The 22618-nt window shown below is 36.1% G+C and overlaps 1 protein-coding gene across 1 annotated transcript in view; it reads right to left on the reverse strand.

The window, feature by feature from the left end:
* MALRD1 (MAM and LDL receptor class A domain containing 1) overlaps positions 1-22618 on the reverse strand; it is a 260927-nt gene that overhangs the window by 71526 nt on the left and 166783 nt on the right. Inside the window, exons 30-32 of the mRNA XM_061352209.1 lie at positions 12473-12601; positions 8473-8634; positions 6365-6522 (exon numbers count right to left, since the gene is read on the reverse strand). Of these exons, the coding sequence (XP_061208193.1) occupies positions 6365-6522; positions 8473-8634; positions 12473-12601 (449 nt within the window). The remainder of the gene's footprint in view (positions 1-6364; positions 6523-8472; positions 8635-12472; positions 12602-22618) is intronic.

The following is a 22618-nucleotide window of genomic DNA, read 5'->3' on the forward strand; positions in this document are numbered from 1 at the left end:
AAGCATATTCTAGCTATTCCAGATGTTAACTATTTCTTTAAGAGACTGAATGTGTCTATCACTATCCTCTCCTCATCACTTTCAACAACATCCTTCTCTTCAGACTTTAGACTAATTCTCCAGTGACTCATGAGTCACTGTTCCCACTTGAATGTCCCCGTTTACTGATGGCACACAAAAGCTAAAACCCAAGAAAGTTATAAACTTAAACCCATACTAATGATCTGTATAACTACATACCTTTGACTCTCCCAGCTAACCTGGTGGCATAAATAGGTAAAAAAAAACGAATGGCATCATGAATGACACACTTTATAGAAGCTGATGTATTGATAAAATATATCTGATGCCTGGACACTCTTGCAAATTATTTCATTTTATGAGGAGAGGAGCATCGAGATGACTGACATTCAATAATCCAAAGAAGGACCTAATTTTGTTAATCCTGATGTTTGCTTACAGGACTGTGTAACAACAATATCTTGTCACTATCTTCTTAAAAGCATGCATCTTGCAGGGCTGAAAGGACAGGTGTTGAGAAGAAATAGCTGATTCAATACATGAAAAAAAAAACAAACAACAAACTATTGTGTAATCAATTAACAACCTTTAAAGCCTTAAGAAGTTGAAACTTTAATTATAATAACTCTAAATGTGAGGTTAGGACTATGTTACACCACCTGTATGTCTCACTGGAATCACTCACTATTTCACAGGTCATATTGTATGTATACTGGCCAGTAGGTCTGAGGTGGTTGCAAATCAAACTGGGTCTAACCTGCAACATCTTGACGACATCACCTTTTTGTTCTTACAGATATAAGGTAATTTTATATGCCTTGACTTATTTTCTTTGAGATTTAACTCATATTTACCACTGAATAAGGGCATGCAGATATGTAATTACTATGAATTAGTTAATATATTGTGCTAATTTGTGTTGCTGTGTCCTCAGTTTTGACTAAAGTTTAAACCTGGTGTATGGTTTGTCACAACAAGCACATAGTAACTTGTGGAATTTGATAGCATTTACTGTAAATCTCTAAACTAGTACATAGGAAATCTCAGGTGAGCTTCCAGCTCTGCTTCATTTCTCATGTACACTCCTGGGGAAATCCTTCAATCTCACTGTCTGCTGAAGTACTTCTGAGTACTTTTATTCCATTTATCCAAGCCTTTATCTGTCCACAACTATGCCAGGAAATGGTATGTCTTCTTGTGTATTTTCAAGAAATTCTAGCTGAAATTTCTAAAAGAATAATGCAGAATTTAAAATATATGTTAAATCAGATAAGATTACAATAGAGTTCAGAAATATGGGAAGACCAAGTAGTCTATTCCTTTAGCTGGGGATACAGATCTTATTCTCACAGAGATTGTCCCTATAGAAAGTGAAGAAAGAATTGTGATATATAATATCGTAGTTTTCTCTGAGGTTACCCCTGTTACTGAGAAGCATCTTCTGTGTGAGGAAGTTTGTTTAGCGTATAAAAGGTTTTTACTGGCCTGTGTAGACATGTACAGCACATGAAAGGTAGAGCAAATTCTCATGGATATGAGTTTTTTAGAGCCCTGGAGAGCTGCTATGTTGTGCTTAGTGCCTCCAGAGACCACAACACCTCCATAAAAGCATCCTGTGAGTTGCGTACAAGTTAGCCTGGTAGTGGAAACAAACTAACATGTGAAAGAGAAAAAAGCTAGCAAAATGAGTCCCACTCTATGGCATGTAACGTAAAAACCTTGAAGTGAAGTTCTGTTAAAAAACTTTGTGTCTGTCAGTCTGGGGAGATAATGCTCCATCTAGTTGCGAGCTAAACCCCAACATTTTAATATAAGAGCAACAAGCATATATTTTACTAAGTGGTCACTATATCTGTCTATTCCTTATTCTGTGCGGACGCTGTTTCTGGGTTGCACACACGGTCAAAATCACAAAGAATAGGAACCAACAGAAATGGAGCTATCACTTCATTCACTGCACAGTGAAATGCTCAGGAGTGAAGATACCCAATACACACTTCACAGCCATTTTAGGAAGAATTTAGCATTATAATCTGTGAGTGAAGCTTTTATACTTTCTTCTTGGTCTTTCTCCAAGGCGCCTTTGCCAGCTGGTTCATTGTAGTTCATATGTGAACAGCATTCTTTAGCAAGTCCCATTTCTCTGCCTTAAAACCATGACTCAGTTCTAATCCTCCAGAACACCTCCTGTGTTAGAAACTTCTGAATTCTTCTTTTCAGTTTCTACTTCATTTTGGACATGGGGAAATTGCAGATACTTTTGAAGGTCATGAAATATAAACTGCTAGTTTCTACTTACTCATCAGCAGTTACAACTCATATGGCTATCCTGTACCCTCATGCTGACTTTTCAAAAGAACATATTATCTTCCTGATCTTGCCTGACTCTAGCTGTGCATGCTGGAAGGTACTATGTTCCACCTGAACTAACTAATAATCAAGAAGCTGATGCAGCTCTGAAGGGTGCATAATAAGAGGTGTATGCTCCCATCATTTCCAAAGTATAGTCTTTAATCACCAGCCAAAGAAGCAACAAAGTTTTGTGAAATACAATCTGTATTTTCACTTCATTAGGCACCAGGGACTTGTGTCAGCTGAGGAAACTTCCCAATGCCCCCAGTGAATAATGATGTTATATTTTCTGTTCTGCATCCTTAATAGCATGCCTTTGAACTCTTCACATTCCTTGGCAGTCATCATTGCACATCTTCCTTGGACTGAAGCTACACCAAAGACAGACTGAAATTGTTTCTCTAAAGCCCACAAATCAGATTAGCAAAATTGTTTCACAATTCACTGTCAAAATAGAGAAGAACCTTTAAAAGTTATCTACTTCTTTTCTCTTTAAACACAATTTTGAATAATAAAATATTTAGCATTTTTTTGTAAAATTGACCTCTTATACTAAAATTTACTATACCACAGTAGTGTTAATATCAACAAATACCAAGGCAGAAAACTGATAAATTAGAATTATACTGTCACACTGGGAACTAATTATGGTTTTAATTCTCAGTTGTATGACAGACTCCTGAAGTAAATGGACAGAGGCAGAATGCTGAAGCTTAATGAAAGCTGAATGTTTTCTGTCTTTCTGACAGCTGACTAATAATATCCGCATTGGAATGAAACAAATGTGGAAATCATCTCCACTTCTCTCCTTTTCTTTAAATGCAACTAAATGAGTCAAAACAAGGTAAAGAGACTTTGTTTTTTAATTGCATTTGCAGTATAATGCAGTAAAAATTGTTTATGCTATGAGCTCAGAGCATATTCACTGATACATTAGACCACTCATGTATATAGCGCTGAATAGCTTGCTTTTCTAAGGCTGTTACCATGTACTCCTAAGGAAAGATAGTCTTTTTGTACTTAATCATTAGGAAGTAACTTCTTCTGTGGGCTAATAGCTGACTGATGTCCTGAATCGTCAGTATTCAGATCTCTTCTAAATAGCATTCATTCTATGTTAATTCAAGAGTTGTTATAAACATTGTGTCCTTTAAAAAATTATATTAATAGACTATGCTTTTAGTTTCCCAAATTGCAGAATTTATGAGAACAGAACCGTGTAATTTAAACATGTATTGTGAATGCAGAAAAGATGCACTATTAATTCTTTAATCTTTATTCTCAGCAACTAGTTTCTTTTCTGGGTAAAAATAGGCTTATTCCTATAAAGCCCTGGCTTCAGCTGTAACAGTTATTTTTCTCCCTTTTAGTAACTGGTTCTGTGCTGTGGTTTTGACTTTAGTCTGAGAATAATGCTAATAACACGCCAATGTTTTAGTTGTTGTTAAGTAATGCTTACTCAGATCAAGGACTTTTCAGTCTCATGCTCTGCCAGTGAAGAGGGGCATGGGAAGCTGGAAAGAAGCAGAGACAGGACACCTGACCTAAACTAAACAACAGGGTATTCCATACCACAGCACATCATGACCAGTATATAAAACAGGGGGAGTTACGCAGAAGACCCAGATCACTGCTTGGGTCAGGCTGGGTATCAATCGGTGGGTGGTGAGCAATTGTATTGGTCATAACTTGTGTTTATCAGTTTGGGGGGAGGTTTCTTCCCTTTTTAGTTTTATATTCTCTCCCCTTGTTATTTCCCTTATCCTTCTTATTATTGGTGGTAGTAATAGTAATTTTGAATTATACCTTCATTACTGGACTGTTCTTATCTCAACCCATGGGAGTTACTTTCTTTCTATCATCCTTCCCATCCTGCTGGGAGCAGGGGTGGGGACAAAGTGGAGGGAGTGAGCCAGCAGCTGCATGGTTTTGAATTATCAGCTGGGTTTAAACTATGGCACATAATTTCACATTATTTTGTGCAGTTCTACCACATCCTATACCGATGCATCCTTCATTCTTATCTTTCTTTTTTAGAGTTTCCATGTATATTCTTTTAATCACACATCTCAGTATGTTCTATATCTGCAGGTCTTTTTATTTAAATTCTGGCTTGATCAGATTGCTCTATTTCAGATAACAGCTATAACAGCATTTGTACTGATGTTATATTCTAACACATTATTCAAACTTCCTATTACAGTTTGACTTTTTTCACCTCCATTGCAACCTGAACAAAATCTTCACTGAGCTGTTGCTGGGCTGTTGTTTTTGTTGGTACAGGCACACAGTCTCGCTCGCTCACTCCCCCCCTTCCTCCCTCCCCTCCACTCCCGGAGGGATGGGGAGGAGAATCAAAAGAATGTAACTCCCACAGGTTGAGATAGGAACATCCCAGTAACTAAGGTATAACACAAACCACTGCTGCTACCACCAATAATAATAACGATAAAGGGAAATAACAAGGGAAGAGAATATGATACCACCCACCAACCGATAATACCCAAACTGACTGAGCAGTGAACAGATACCTAGTCCAACCTCGCAGTGAACTAGCCCTTCCGAGTAACTCTCAGTTACATCCTGGCCATGACATGTCGTTGTATGGAATAGCCCTTTGGTCAGTTTGGGTCAGGTGCCCTGTCTCTGCTTCCTCCCGGCTTCCCCTCCTCCCTGGCAGAGCATGAAGCTCAGACTAAATACTTGAGCAGTAACTGAAAACATCGGTGTTACCAGCGCTGTTCCCAGGCTGAAAGTCAAAAGCACAGCACTGCACCAGCTACAAAGAAGGAGAAAAATGACTGCTACTGCTGAACCCAGGACAGTTGTCTCTTCTGGGTTTTGTTGTTCAGGTTTGGGAATTTTTAAGGCTTTTTTTTTTTTTCTCACTTAAATGGTTACAGTTAATCTTTGATTTAATAACAGCAATAGTTGATGCTGGAGTAGATTATTAGTTTCATAGAAAAAAGCAAAACACCCATAGAGATAAACTGGGTCTGTGACAGGATGATAATTCCTTGCCGAGCACTTCAGTCTGTTATGAACATTGTTACGTTCATAACATAAAGAGTATATGTTGCAAAGCTATAAACAGTGAACCTTATTTATATGTGGGAAGAAGACAATTCTTTATGGATCTCTTAATGAAATGGAAGTTAATGCGAGCTAATTAAACTTGTCTGTTTGAAATGCAAAAAGTAAAAAAAAGCAGACTGTCTGCCTACTAACATACAGGCCACACACATCTATTGATGCACTAATGCTGTAGTGTTCTGTGATGCTTGAAAAACTTCAGAAACATTTCAGAAAATCTTGTCTGAAATCTTGCATGCTGCAATGTCCAGAATACTCGAATTTAAACACATAGATAATCATACATAATTTCTCAATATTTAAGTTACCAACAGATCCAAAAAGCAATTGCTGATTTATTTTTTTTTACTTCAATTTAATCTGGAGCTGCTCTCCACCTTTACCAATTGCATTGTTTTCTTAATCTTTATGTGGTAACTTTGTGTATGCAAAAGGATAAATAATATAAACTGGAAAGAATGGGCCTGAAGACGTGCTGGAGTATTTTAAAAGCTATATTTACATAATAAGATTACAAGACTGTAAATTTCTTAAAAATTTGTATTAAATAAATGAACTATCATTGTGAAGAATACATTTTGAGCCTTTTTATGTTAAAGAGTGAAATGTGCAAAGAACTGTGTTGATGTTTGGTAGGTTTAAGTATGGAAATCAAATATGCAATATTAATTCTTACATATGTTGCAAAAAGACTTCCAAGTGGAATTAAAACTAAAACACAATTGTCACTTGATCTTGTCAGCAAAAAAAATTGTGTATAGGTGTAATTGCACTGAAGCTGTGATGAAGTACTGCTAACATAGGCTCTGAGATTTTGTTCATTCTAGACACAGAAATGCTAGTACTAGTAAAGCTAATATTACTATGTCACGATGCTGTAGAAGTGCTTTCCTCTTACCTTTAAGACTCCTGTTTGCCTAGAAGGAAACATCCAGAACCAGAACCGAATTCTACAGACCCCAAGGCTAGCTGGAAAGGGTTTGGTGGTAATTATCCTTGCTATACTTCCTTCTTTCTGGGCAGATGAGTTTATGTACAAAAATTGCTGTCCTCTACCTTAATAAAAAGACAAAAAACACTTTTTATTTCAATACTGCTTGAAGCTTTAGAGCATAAGCATTTTTACACCGAGATGCACTGGTATCTTTCTCCACCTACATGCCTACTCTACCTTGGTTGTACAGAGATCCTTCATGTTAATATTTTGTATATTTCTGAGTTTTTTAACATATAATATTAATATAACCTTCCTCAGAGCTCACTCTACCTCTTTATCCTTGAGTAAATACATAATTTGTATTTGAATAACAAATTTGAAACATGGAAAACTCAAACACTCACAGATTCTAAGGGCCAGTTTGAAGGCTGACATTTCAGGAGTGAGGAGAACCTTTGTTGGTGGCTTTTAACCAGTAAAGTCTCTGTCATGCAGCATGGCAGTAGGGAACACATCAAAAACCTGAAGCTTATTAGTAAGCCAAGGTATCCAAATTTCCTACCATTCAGCTACTGCTGAAGAACCATGACAAATGGTTTTTGCATGAAAAATAATGCATCGTTCAAATCCAAGCAGAAAAAGATACCCCCTTTTTATACCTCAGAAGGAGCTTATCGCCTAAAATGAACATATACAGACAAAAATGGTTGAACAGGAAAAACATGCTGCTGACATGTTGGGGTGTTGTTTTTTTCTTTCTGCTGTTAACTGTTGAAGGTCACACTTAGTTTTCTCAGAAGAAAAAGGTTCAGGATTTTTAATCTAAGGAATGCATCTTAATTTTTCTTTTAAAAGGCAGAAGACACATGAAAAATGGTCAGAATCAGAATGGTAGTCCCATCAGCCCCATGGGAGCTCTTCTAAGCCACTCTGTAAACAGCTGATTAACAAGTCATATATCTGAAAAGACTGATTCCCTGCCAATAGGAAAATTTTTTGCTTTGTTTTATTAAGCAATATTAGTGAATGTTTTGTAAGTACGGTTATTTCTATGGAAGGCGATTTTGAATCAAGTTGTTATAGACTTGTGTAAATTGTGCATCTGCACTGTACCATTTTTTTCTTACAGCAATAAATTCTCAAATCCTTAAAAATAAACTTGGTGCCTTCATATCCACTCTATATACCCACCCCTCACGTATGAGCTTATATATTCTGCAGCTGAACCTAAGAGTGTAATTTCACATGCTTTGCAATTTAAAGTTTCTCAGCTCTTATTCTGAATTAAAGTAAAATAATTCAAGAACCCAGATTTGTGAAGGATAAGGTGTATGATTTATATATCTGTGTGAGATGTAACTTTTAAGAAGGTATGATTGTAAAGAGAGGGCAATTGTGATGGTCTTCTATTAAAATTTTTGTACGTTCAGTTGTTTAAAAATTTTCAAAAAAGATCTTTCATTAACAATATCATTGCAGACTTGGAGACAGTTACTGCATTTGTGCAGGCATGTTGTAATGTAGTTTAGAAAGAGGTCTGTTGTGTCCCGGATAGGATGATTAATTAGTATCTTCACATTATATTTAGCAGCTCATTGTCTAGAAAATTACTAAACAAATGCATCAAGCTGAAGTGGAGTATAAGGAATGATATAATCAGGACCACTCTGAAAGAGCAATTTATAAAATTACAGTGCTGTGGAAGCAATAACTAAAAAGGTTGGTAAGAGGCCAGGCTGCTTGGGTTTGTGTTTAGGCAGAACTGGAAGTTACCAGAGAGTATTAATGAGAAGACTCAATATGCTAAAATATATTTTTTTTTTGTCATGGGTTTTATACGATACTTATGCTATATGGAAATTTTACTTAGAAGGTCAACATTTTAAAAGCATGTTGGAACTGATCTGCGTACTGTGCTAATTGCTGAATATGATCTATCTTCATATACAATAAGCTCAGCTGACACCACTGCAATTTGCTGTTGTTTTGGCACTAATCCATGAGATATATTCTTTTAATATGGTGAATATTTATTTTTCCCAAAAGTTATGTAGGACACATGGCAATACCTGGTGTATGGTCAGTATCAGGACCTGTCTGTCCCATGATAGCACTGTTGCTAATATTCCAGTCAAAGTCATCCCTAGGGTCTTGTGTTAATCCACATGCAGTGGTCCATTCTTGATCTTGTGTTTCAAAGTTACAGCTTCCAGGAATACTCGTGTAATAACCTGAAAATATAGCAAGAAGTAAATTATCACCCCAGCTCTTATATGTAAAAGGCTATAATGAACACAACATACATGCTACTTGAAAAGATTATTTTTGGCTTATGCTATGACTCCCTGTGATTCATGTACAGACATAAATAATATGTGGTAGTTAGTAAGGAAAGAAGAAAAGCTTCACCATTCACTTACTGAGCAGGTATAAACAACCTTAAAATTTCATTAGACATATGTCCTGATGACTTCAGCAACGTTAGTTATTATGCAAGGTGAATGGACAAAATGATTCCCAGCCCATTAGCTAGTAGAAGTGGACTCCACTTCCACTATGAAGTTTTTCATGAACTCATCCTTGTGTTATGCATGAAGATAGTTTTATGGTGAGAGAGAGAAGTTCTAGTGATTAGTACACTGATTTGAGGAGATCTTTCTTAAACTTCCCATTCCCTCTGATGTTTCAGGTGACTTTAAAAGAAATTAATCAATAAAATTATACAAGGCTGTGGTAGAGACAAATCAAATAACATCACAGTCTCCTGTGGCTTCTAAAGGGGTTTTCCTTACCAATAAGGCAGAATTACTACACAATTACTTAGTGAGACTGAGGAATACCCCTCTGAAAGAACTCTGGAACATTTTTTTGTCTTTGAAAAGTCTTCAAACTATTGAATGAAATATCTAAGTAAGCAAATTAATGCACAATAACAGCCCTGAGCAACCTATTGCAGTGAACCCTGTTATGAGTAGGTTTTGGACCAGACAATCTTCAGAGGTGCCTTCCCACCTCAACTGTTCTGTGCTTTTGTTAGTGCTTATTACAGCATGCCCTTCAAGAATCATGAAAGGAATACACAAACGCACTGAGCATCCACATTGATACTGCATTGCAAGCACGACATGAGCCTAAGAAATACTAACTCCAACACCAAACATCCTCATACGCAGGCAGGGAAAGAAATCAGTCCATTAACTGAAACAACTACAGTTTTCTTGTACAGTTCTAATGAGATCAAAGTTCAAATGCATTTATACTATTCATAATAGATTACCTGACTTCAGGAATCTTACCCTAATATCTTAACAGTGCATTCAGAAGGTAATTATTAATAAATATTCATAGCCAGTATTTACAGGGTTGATGGAGTTACCCAACATACCTGCATGTGATAGATACTTTTTATTTTAGGAGGAAACAGCTTGCTTAGAAACCACCAAAAGAGGATTGTTCCATTTATCTGAAAAATTGCTTTTATTTCAATGATTCAAGCACTCCTTTAGCTGGTCCATCAACACTCAAGTTTGCTATTAATCCAATCTGAGTGTATAATTGCGTGCATTTCATGCAAATTGAAACTGCTTTTATGTGTGAAACCTTAGTACTTCCAGCAGGTTACTGAAAGAGAATGGGAATTTTGCAAGATTGCCTGACTGGACTGAATGAAGCATAAAGTAATTTCCATGAGTATATTTAAAAAAAAATAAATAAATCCACCAGCCTACAATGCATTTCACCAAGATTCTGTTGTAAATCCTCCACAGAGGAATTGCTGCTGGGTAGATTATGGTCCATTTACTTCTTTGCAGTTACACTGGTATAAAACTATAGTAGAATGTGAAATAAGCTCAGACCATGAGCTCAGAGAAAAGAAGATAATTGTGGTGAAATGTGACTGCAACCACTTGTGATGGGCTTTGGCTTTCTCTGTGCCTGTCCTGCTCTTGTTTCTGATTAAGCAGCTCCTGTTGCCTTTTCATTAGAAAAATGAGGTTTCCATATCTAGAAGGCATTATGTGTCCATTAATGTTGTTTATTCCCATCTTTAAGATATATGCCCAGAGAGGAGTTGTGTTTATCCAAATGTAAGGCCTCATTTAATAGAACTAAGATATAGCAGATAGGGAAATGTTATACCTGAGGCTTTTCTGGGCATTCTGTAATGCTAGATTACAGTATCTCTCCTCTACTGTTAATGTAACATTTTGTCAGTTCTGCAGCAAAAGCAAGACTAAAAGATTGATGGAAACATTTTGATATAACTACAGTCTTTCCATCTATAATAAAAGGATATTTCACTCTATTTTTTTTAAAGTGAATATCAGTATCTATTTTTTTCTTCATTTGCAAAAGCTTTTTTGCAGTATAGCAAAGGCTGTGTTGATCTACTGTGATTCAAGATCATTTAAGTCCAGAAATATTTCCATTTTTTGACTAACAGAGTTGATGCTATCACAGCCCTTCCAGACAACACAGATACTTCTCCCCCCTCCTCAATGAAACTACTATATCCTGTAACAGCATTTACGGAATAAATCAAGTGCCTCAATAATTTTCTGAATATCTGTACAGAGCAGTTTACATTAGACAGCAATTCAGACTTTGTTAGCTCTGCAAAATGTTACAAGGGTGAGTTTACAGGGTATTTTGCTGCACCTACTTTGCCTACCTCCTGAAAAAAAATACGATTATTATATATAGGAAATACAGGTTATGTGTTTAAAATCTACCTTTTCTTGGAATCTACTTGGAAATAAGCTAATCTTTTAAAGTTGCCATTCAATGTAGATTTTCCATTAATATGACTCACAATATTAACTGAAACACAAAGCACTGCAGTAAGTAGAAACCAGAAACAGAGACACCAGCTTCAGCAAATGTACTTCAGAACTGTTATGAATTTACTGTTATGAAAACAAATTAAATCCCTATAGTGACATCTTCACATGTATTCCAGGTTGGAAGTCTGCTGTCTGACTAAAACAATATCATTTACATTACCCAATAAAGAGTCATTATTTTTGTAACCGTTTCCATTTAAAGCATTTAGCAACCACACACAAGAGAAAATGCTTTGATTTTCAAGGGATCACCAAGTATTGCTTGATTTCAGTGAAGTATGTGGACTTCAACACAATTAAAGCGATGCATGTGATGCATTTACTTTATTTACCAAGGTTACTTTTGATCATATCTGCATTATGGAAGAATCTGGCCCGCCAGCTCAAAGATTAAGAACTAGACTCGTCTGGTCTGGAATGTGACTGTAAATAAACAAAGACACAGAGCAGCAACAAAAGGCACAATGTTTTACTGCTTTTGAGTTTCAAGTCTGAACTGGAAAGCCTGTTAACTTGATCCAGATTTTCAAAATTGAGCTGTGCCCTTAAATCTCAAACAGCATTAGCAAAGAATACTTACAGAAAAAATTGTAACAGTATTCACTAGGGCTGCAAGAACATAAATAGATCAGGGTTTTTTCTAGCTGTTCTGTAACAGAATAATAGCAAGAAAATATTTTTATGGCTGTGCAATAGCAGTAAGAACAAGGTACAATGAACATGGAGTAGTGACACAACTCAGACCACGGAGACAGGATTAATCTAGGAGGAAAGACAAGCTTGTATTTAAATAATAATTTCCAGTAGCAGAATCATGTCTAAATGTTATTGTACATTAATTTGCTTACTCAGATATTTCATTCAATATTGACAGCTTAACATGCTTTCACCTTAATCAATGAGTTTATTTTTGTTCTCAGATTTAATTTGTACTGTAACCCAATGATTTTATTCCTTAAATATGCTTTTAATCCCTAAAATGGTTGGGGTTTTTTTTATACTTAATCTGTGGTTTAAGTAAATTATACTTTTGCAACTATATCACACTTAAACCATTTTTGCAGCTCCGAGGATCTGAAAATGCCAGACCTTCCATGCTGGGGGAGCAGGCAAGCTGCTTGCATTTCTCTTCTGAGAAGCTCTGTGAATTCACCTAAGCTATGATACAGAATTTAACATTGTAATTTTAACTGGTGATTACATTAATACACAAAGAGACACTTACTACAGTCAGCTTCATCTGATAGGTCTTCACAGTCTGGTTTGTAGTCACAGATGAACTGAGACTCTATGCAATCCTTATTCCCACACAAAAAATCAGTGAGGGCAGGGCATTCCCTGGGATTTTCTCCAGCTGAAACCAACAGGACATTTAAATCAATACTGTAATTAAATCAAAGGATGCTCTTTTTTATTTGTTTAGCCATTATACACTGTGACTTCAGTGATTTACTGCTTCCAAAAGATGTTGTTTGCTCTCACTCTTTTAGTGGTGCATTATACGTGTTTAGACTACTGTATTGGCCTTTCCCTACGCTTCCAGGGTAGGATATTTTGCCTGGAAGAAAATTCAGTTCAGCACCAAGATGACTGTTTCCCCAGTGTCTTTGTTGTGCATGTTCCATAAAAAAGGGTTCTGTGAGCTGTTGAAAAGTAGACAGACTAAATATTTTATTCTGCTCATAATTACAATGCATCATTTGGAAAATAAAGATTTTAAACTGACAAAAAACACTGTTATGCAACATTTGTGTAGTGCAAGACATTTAACTTTTTCGGAAGAGTTTAGAGAAACTTTGGCTCTTGATGTGTGAACTACCCAGAAATTGCCCTTAGGGTTTTTAATATGAGGATCTGTTTTACAACAAACTTGTTGTAAAACAGCAAATTTGTTTACCTCTGAAAGTGAGTGAAAATCATATCATAAAACAAAAGTAACTTGGTAACTTACACGTAAAACACTAGGACTAAAGCTAAAGAGTACTGAGATTCAGACATTTTTCTCAGGCTACAGAGAAACATACAAAAATTATTTTTTAATTCAGTATGTTAGGTGCATAATTTCAATTAGCACTAATTGCAACAGTTCTGATAATCCCAAATGCAACATTTGAGATACATTCCTGTTAACCTAAGATTGCTTTTCCCTCTAGAGCTCCAAGATGTGTACTAAGACATTTAGAAGAACGTATTTTTATTCTATTCATTGTAATATGTATCATTTTTTCCTTCAAACATGACTAAAATGTGACACATTATAAAACACGCTCTGGGCAGAGCACCTTGATATTTACCTTTTTGCAGGCCCATATTTGCAGGGCATTAATCTTCTCAAATAAAAACACTTACTGAATTTTACAGACTGAGGAACTACATTCTCAAGCAAAAAAGAAGAGGAAAACTAAATTTCTGTTTTAGTTTAAGCATGTACAAAAGCTAATACTAGGTAGCAAAACAACAGAGCATTAAAGTGCAATTCAAATATTTAGAATATAGTTTAAAAAAACAACCGAAAAATCAGTGTTAAGGTTGATTATGGAATCATAGAATCGTAGAATAGTTAGGGTTGGAAAGGACCTTAAGGTCATCCAGTTCCAACCCCCCTCATACTAAACTGTGTCACCCAAGGCTCTGTCCAGCCTGGCCTTGAACACCTCCACAGATGGAGCATTCACAACCTCCCTGGGCAACCCATTCCAGTGCCTCACCACCCTAACAGTAAAGAACTTCTTCCTTATATCCAATCTAAACTTCTCTTTTTTAAGTTTTAATCGATTACCCCTTGTCTTACCACTACAGTCCCTAATGAAGAGTCCCTCCCCAGGATCCCTATAGCCCCCTTCAGATACTGGAAAGCTGCTAGGAGGTCTCCACGCAGCCTTCTCTTCTCCAGGCCAAACAGACCCAAATTTCTCAGCCTGTCTCCATACAGAAGGTGCTCCAGTCCCCTGATCATGCTCTTGTCCCTCCTCTGGACTTGTTCCAACAGTTCCATGTCCTTTTGATGTTGAGAACTCCAGAACTGCATGCAATACTTCAAATGAGGTCTCACAAGAGCAGAGTAAAGGGGCAGGATCACCTCCATCGACCTGCTGGTCACACTCCTTTTGATGCAGCCCAGGATATAGTTGGCTTTCTGGGCTGCAAGCACACACCGAAGCCGGCTCATGTTCATTTTCTCACCAACCAGCACCCCCAAGTCCTTCTCTGCAGGGCTGCTCTGAATCTCTTCTCTGCCCAGCCTGTAGCTGTGCCTGGGATTGCTCCGACCCAGGTGTAGGACCTTGCACTTGGCATGGTTAAACATCATGAGGTTGGCATCAGCCCACCTCACAAGCGTGTCAAGGTCCCTCTGGATGGCATTCCTTCCCTCCAGTGTATCAACCAAACCACACAAGCTTGGTGTCATTGGCAAACTTGCTGAGGGTGCACTCAATCCCACTGTCCATGTCAGTGACGAAGATGTTAAACAAGACCGGTCCCAACACCAGTCCCTGAGGGACACTACTCGTTACTGGTCTCCAGCTGGACATTGAGCCATTGACCACAACTCTTTGTGTGCGGCCATCCAGCCAGTTCTTTACCCATTGAGTGGTCTATCCATCAAATTGATGCCTCTCCAATTTAGAGACAAGGATGTCTTGTGGGACAGTGTCGAACGCTTTACACAAGTCCAGGTAGATGACTTTAACCCCTGTCCATCAGTTCTGTAGCCCCATCATAGAATGCCACCAAATTGGTCAGGCAGGATTTCCCCTTAGTGAAGCCATGCTGGCTGTCACCAAGCACCTTGTTTTTCATGTGCCTTATCATGCCTTCCAGGAGAATCTGCTCCAAGATTTTGCAGGCACAGATGTGAGACTCACTGGTCTGTAATTTGCTGGGTCATCCATTTTCCCCTTCTTGAAAATGGGGGTTATATTTCCCTTTTTCCAGTCATCGGGAACTTCACCTGACTGCCATGATTTTTGAAATGTGATGGCTAGTGGCTTAGCAACTTCATTCGCCAGCTCCTTCAGGAGCCGCGGGTGGATTTTCTCAGGTCCCATGGACTTGTGTATGCTCAGGTTCTTAAGATGGTCTTGAACCAGATCCTCTCCTACAGTGGGCCCAAGGTCTTCATTATCTGGAGGACCTGACTTAAATTTTCACTTTTTAAACACCTACATCCCCCTGAGCACTGGAATAAATAAAATCTGGTTTCAAATTGATATCTGTCTCGTTTTTGGTTGTTTTTTTTTTTTAATTTTGTAATGCACATTTGATCTGACTAGGTTTTAGTGAATGCACAGATAACAGCATTGCCATGAATGTCTTAAATACAGGAAAATATATAGCTTCTTTTTATGGAGAATCTATGCAGTAAAGAGCCTTTAGCACGAGTGAACTCCTGAGAAAATACTGACTGAAGTATTTGTGTATGGTTAAGGCAGTTTTCACACCTCCCCCAAATGATGTTATGAAACTTGATTGAAAATACTACCAAACACTTATTAATAAGGCTTATCTTAAATTCTGGAAAACCATGAATTACAGAATAGTTGAGGTTAGCAGGGACCTAGATCATCTAGTCCAGCCCCCTGCTCAAGCAGATTGAGCAGGACCATATTCAGCTGGGTTTTGAATATATCTACAGATGGAGACTCAAAAACGTGTATGTAAAACTGGTGCTTGTGTTTGACCACCCTGACAGGAAAAATAAAATAAAAAATAAAGATTTCCTTGTGTCCAGATTAAATTTCCTGTTTTGTTGTTTGGTTTGGAGTTTTTCTTTTAAACTTTTGCCCATTGACTTTTGTCTTGTCAGTGAATGCTTCTTAGAAGAGTATGACTCCCTCATCTCCATTCTCCAGCATGCACTGGAAATGATGCACTGGAAAATAAAGTGACTTCTGTAAGCCACTCAATGGCTTATATAATGACAGAAATTATTTAATGGCAAAGCCATTAAGGTAAAATAATTTTCACATCTCATCTCACTGCATACAAAAGAGGTACATTATCACCATGCAATTGAATGACATTTGAAAATTCATGGCTTTGTGACAGATTGCATTCCTCATCTTTATCTCCTTTCACCTTTAATCAAGAAAATGTTATGTTAGTCTATCATATTTAGCGCTTAATATTAATTACAGTTGGTCTTTTTATTTAATAAGCTACTTTACAGTACCTCAAGCATACCAGAAACCAGCATTTAAAAAGATTCATTTCTTAGCTTACCCTAAAATAAAACATATGATCTGTACACAGTTGTAATGAAAACTTGTATCACAACAGCTTAAAGCTTAATCAAAGAGTCACATACTTGCAAATGTTATCCTTTTGGTGTAAAACCTTGCTTATATGTAATTTTTAGGGATACCAGGTTATATTTATGATAATGGTGCCTATTTTGCCACAGCATTTGATAGAGATAAAAATTAACTCCCTCTCAGAATTAAAGTACCAGTAGCAGCATAGCATAATCAAACTAAGTAATCTAAACTCCTATTCAGTGCTGTGGCATAAAAATTAACTTTCCAGTGAACACACTCATTTTGACCAAAACTTTTACGCTAGCTGAAAACTAAATCAAAATAAGAAATACGTTGGGTTTTAACCATAACATACAACTTCAACATCAACAACCCCAATAACCAAGCAGAAATTCACAGAGAGGTTGTAACTTGGAATTTTCATTCTTACCACTCTTTAAATATAATATAAAAATTCTATATAATCGGAAAAAAATGAATTAAAAAACATACTGGAAAATATGTTCTCAATTCTGAGGATTGAGCTGCAATTTAACAAACGAAAAGGTCAGAAACCTTCTTGAATAAAAGAGAAAGAGAAGCTATTAAAAATATAATCTTGCCCATTTCTAATTTTATCATCAAAACTATCAGGTTGCCAAAATCTGAGTTTATATCTATTAGGAATGAATTTGGAGAAGGATGTTTCCAAGAACAATATTTAAACCTCTCTTTAGGGAGTTTCAGTATAAAGCAGAACAATACCTCCTAGTGAAAAGTGACATTTCAGATGAAATAAGAAATTTTCAATATGTGTTATTTCATTGCATGTGTTGGTTGTGTAGGACTGCATGTAAAGATATACAGTCTTTTGAATGATTGTATTCCTCAGTTGTGCTTCGAACACCAGAAAGTAGAAGATAATGTGTTGGGTGATGGTGGATGATTATAGATAACATGTAATATTATACATATATTTTTCCCCAATAGTCTAAGTCACAACAATCCATAAAAATCCAAACAGAAAACTGTTCTAAGCAGAAAAATACATAAGATATTATGGAAGATTTTCTTTCTTGCCTTTTTCTTCCAAAACCAGCTCAAGAAATCTATGAAAAAAAAAAAACAACCCCAAAACAAAAAAATAACAACAGCACCAAAGACAAAAAATATAATTTGAAAAAAAAACAACCAACCACTAAAGCATTATCAGTTGTACTTTGCTTACCGCGTTACTCTGAAGTTGTCTTTCAGAAGCTACAATATTAAAATTATAAGTCTGCCACAGCAAGCAAAAGAATTATCTGATTCCATGTATTTAAATACATGTCAGAAGTGGAAAATAGTGAAATATCCAATATGGAAATGGGGACTTCTCATACAATAGGAATGAGAAGAATTACAGGAATTTAAATATTTTTGAGAAGCTTATTTCTGCATTTGCTACTAAAAACCAGAAAAATTGAGTTAATATACCCAAAAGCAAAGGAAAACTTATAATTTTAATTTAAGAATACTGTTTACCAGAAAGCAACTTAATGAAAAAGCCATAAACGCGCTTTTTTAGGGTCACACAATGAATGTTCTCTTGTTTAAAATATTTATCATAAAAGAACTGATTGCTCACACAGCCAAGAAGAAGAAATGCTTTCACTGTATTGCATTACAACACTTCTGATTCGCGTAGATTATCAGAGGTTATGTTTGGCTAGTGCTATGTAGCTGTGAAAGGCATAGGGTGAATACTAAGTTATTATAGTTGCTAAAGGCTGCGGTGAAGAAGAGGTTGAGCTGTTTTGAAAAGCAACACGTAACTCAAGGTCAAGTACACTGACCTACTGTTTATCAAGAGTGTCATGGTCTCTGCTCTCCAAGAGGAATCCAGGTGCTCAACAGCACAGCACCATGTCAACAGTATGAAATGAAACATGTACATTTAAAGTAACTTAATTTCCCCCCCCCGTTTGTCTTTTTAGAATTTAATGTCCTTCTGAGTAGAAATAGTTTCAAATAAATGGCAGTTGAAAATTCACCTAATTCTATTATTTGTTGTTTAAATTATATAGTAGAGTGAGAGTATTTATGTCATTTCCCTCACTTCTTACTCAATACTTAAGATGTAGGAATAATCAAAGATAAAAAAAATGTAAAATACCTTGCTGAAAATCTCATTCAGAGAAAGGAATTTTACTTTCCAAGTTTTACCCTTTGTTTAAATTAAAATATATGAAATACAAGCTCTTAGAAGGTTTCATTAGAGCTGGAACTCAACTGCACGCAGCACTCTGAACTTCAGAAATTATGAAACACAATTTGCATCAAGCTGTTCATTTGCTTACCCCAATTGTTCAGTACCCTTTTCTACATGACTTTTTATAGCACATTAAAACACTATTAGCAAACTCATCAATAATGTTTCTGCTTATGGATGACCTTGGCAATCTTTTTCAAGGAAATCTAGATAAAAAGTTTCTACTCATGCAAGATAGATATAATTTCAAATAAGCTTCTTTTGCAATTCAAAAACCATAGGTAATTCTCATCACTTAATGTGCCATTTAAAAAGGCCAGATTTATTTCAAAGATATGCATTAGCTCTGACATAAACAGCAGATCTAACAAATTATATTGACTCTTAGGAAAGAATTTCACTTGTAGAAACAAAGGACTGTCAATAGGCTCCCTCAAAATTATCAGAGCGAGTAGTATTATGGTGCCTAAGGACATCAAATAAACTGTAAGAATAAATAATCCATCCACAGTTCTGGAAATATACAACTGTCTCTGGCCCAAGCAATAGAAAAGATGGGGGGAAAATCCTCTGCAGCTTCTAGTGCTGATATCATGGAGTATCTAAACCCACACGAGACAAAGATGGAACTTTCAATATTTAAGACTGAAAGACCAGACAGTGTTGAGTGCATCAGCAGGATACGGAGCTCAGGCTCACAGTATCCTCATGTAGGGAGCTGCCAGACTTCGCTTAACACTAAAGCGGACACTAAGTAGTAGTGAGGACTGAGCAATGACTGAGGGTCTGACATTGTCAGCTTTGTCTCTTTGGAGCCTGATAGTGGTAAAAAAGAGAAGAGGAGGTAAGGTAAAAATTTAAAAAAATAAAGCTAAAAAGGTAAATACAAGGTATAAAATCAAGCAATGCTTTTGAAGAAAATTTTATTTTCCAATAATTATGAAAATGTTCAACCAGGAAAAAACAATGAAAAAATCTCCTCAAGCAATTTGACATGTGGTCTCTATTGCTTAGTCCTTTTCCCCCTTCCAGTCTCCTCTGCATCCTGGTTCTAGTGTAGACCTACTTTATACCTCAGAAAGTTCAGTGGAATAGATTACTTTTAGAGCTTTTCATCCACTGGATATGAAGAGAAAGTATGTGTGAAATGAATGTCAAAATGATGAGATTTTAAGATTATACTGAAAAGCTGCTTTTGCAACTATGTGCTACCAAACCAAAGTATCATTGAAGTCAGCAACTTTTCTTCAAAAGTTTTACATGATATAACCAGAAACCTAAAAAGCCACTGAGTTCTAGTGAAAAGTGAAGTAAAAGCTAAAACTTGTTTCTCGTATTCAAAATCTGTGGCAAATGAACTCAAGCATTTTCCTAGTAACAATCTGGGAGCTGCAAATCAAAGGAAATATGGTGAAAGATTAAGCTCTCATGCCTTTTTTTACATAATCTCAAACAGAAACAGCAATCCGGGAGTATTACAGGTATGTAAATGACTTGTACAGTGCAATAAGAAGTAGAGAATACTGTCATATACAAGCTGGTGTTATATTTCTCTTCTTTCTGTTCTTTTAATCTTTTCAAAGAAGATTGTCAAATGCAGTATTATTTGTTCTCTGAAGCTTCTCCAGTAAAAATTAATTTATATTTTTTCATATGTTTCTAGAAAGTCTTAATATGCCATGTTGTTTAAAAAATCATCTTAGGCATAACATGACTTGTAGAGGAATTCAAGTGTTCCCCCAGTGTAACTCTGGAAGCACTGTTAAGCTGAGCTGAGGGAGCCTGTATTTCCTCTGTATCTCTTCTGAGCACACTGCCCTCCCCACTGAGTCTTTTGCACAAGGGTATTTGGGATGTCCTGTGAAAGGCAGCTGTGGCTGGGTCACATTTCCGGAAGGGAGATTATTTCTTGCCTAGAACCAAATTGCCATCTGTACTCTCCGCTGAGTGTAATGAGATTTGAGCTTAGTACGATTTTCATTCAAAAAGGATAAAGCGTACTCATGTTAATATATGATACAGTAACTAAGTTAAAGCTACCAAAAATTACTAGACTTCTCAAAATGAGCATTCTTCCTCTAGAATGAAGCAGGTTCAATAAACATCAGCAATTTGTGAATTAACAGTTCATCATAAAATCAAAGAATAATTTCCTTCAAGAGGCAAAATCCAAATATGAGACTAATAAGATTTTTATCACTCATTTCAGCACATTTACTGATAAGTTTTAGCCAGGTGTTGCAATTCCAGTGTCCCATGTAAGAATAATCTGACAGTGACCTATTTATAAAAACAGTTGAAACTATCATAAAACATTAAAATATTTTGAAGAGCGGAAAAAAAGAAAAAGGATTAAAAAAATCACAAGTAACTGCACATACATGATGACTGAATATGAGCATATATCTTAAGTTTACTAAATGAGGTTGGGGTACTTTCTCCCTTCCCTCTCTCTCTTCAGGGCTTGGTTTGTACTGGATGTTTCTGTTATGAGAGTCTGAACTTTTCTCAAGTGTCTGAGTGGAAGGAATTAATTCTCTACTAAATGTAAAGCTTTGCATGATACGTAGCTGAGGATTCAAAGAAAACACTGGCTTATTTTAAAAATAAGAAAGTTGGCCTACACACCCAAACAGTAGGATGTTTTAGTTGTTTTCTCTCTGATCTGCAAACCTAGGATGGAATTCTAATGAGAAAGGCTTTTTCTGGTAAGACTTTCAAAGCTACTTATTTATGGGAGCATGGAATCAAAGTTGTTCAAAGGATTGCTGTACTTTCACCTATAATCTTTGCCATAAACAGTAAGTGAGGAGGAATACAAATATATGAGGAGAAAGTGAAAGAAAATCTTTATCACGAGGCAAAGCAAACTTTATTTTAAAGAAAATTCTTGTTCAATTCAATTCGTTAAATCACTTTCCTGTTAATAGTACTGTGCCATTTTGATTCAGCTTTCTTTTACAAAAGAAACAGAATTTGAATATCACATGAAGTATAATTAAATATGTATCCTGCTTACCTTAAAATGAGAAGAAAAGCTCGCAAAATTTGATCGCAAAGAGGGAACCCACAAAGATCACTGGAGCTGTAATGGTTCTTCTTTCTGGACTTTTATTGCACTGAATTGCCAGACCATGGAAAACTATATAAATCAACTAAATAATCAACTATTCTAGATATGTCTGTCTAATTTGAATTTAGAGTTATGATTTACTTAATTCATCTTTCACTGTTCATTTTTCAGGTGGTACCTTAATCAATATGTATGATATGGCTGAGTAAGGGATATGCCATGTTTATAATCTGTGTTTTGTATCCGGAGAACAAGATTCCTTTTCTATAAAATTACAGATGTACAAAATTCAGACTACTGTTAACAGTACATCTAACAAGTTGCACTCGATTCACTGCTATATGACAGCTGGAAAGGTAAATCAATAAAGCTTGAAGTGCCCTTTAAGGTTACCAGACCACAGCTTATTTCTGACAAGACTTTCAGAAGATGTTGTTATGAGGATAAGTGTCAGATAAGTCTCAAAAATAAAACTATCATTGGTGATGATACTGTACAATACCCAGGCTTTTTGCTAAAGCAAAATTACAGGCATTTTTTCTAGCCTGCACATAACCTTATGTGTGGTCAAAGTCAGTTATTAAAAAGCACACAAGATGATCATTCTAAATTCCATTCAGATCATGTAGGATACTCTGTCACTAAAGTTACATGAAGAATTATTGTGAGAAGGTGAAAAAATCGAGTGTAATTAATCAATACATGAATATTAAGAACACTCTTTCCCTGACTGTGATGTGACTCCACTATTTTTAATGTTTTTTAATTAAACAAGTAAAATAAAAATATATCAGACCTGGAATTTAAATT

Source organism: Neopsephotus bourkii, unplaced genomic scaffold (assembly GCF_033783945.1).
Source record: "Neopsephotus bourkii isolate Nb327-2 ecotype Australia unplaced genomic scaffold, CSIRO-AGI_Nbou_v1 NB_53, whole genome shotgun sequence".
NCBI classification, from domain to species: domain Eukaryota; kingdom Metazoa; phylum Chordata; class Aves; order Psittaciformes; family Psittacidae; genus Neopsephotus; species Neopsephotus bourkii.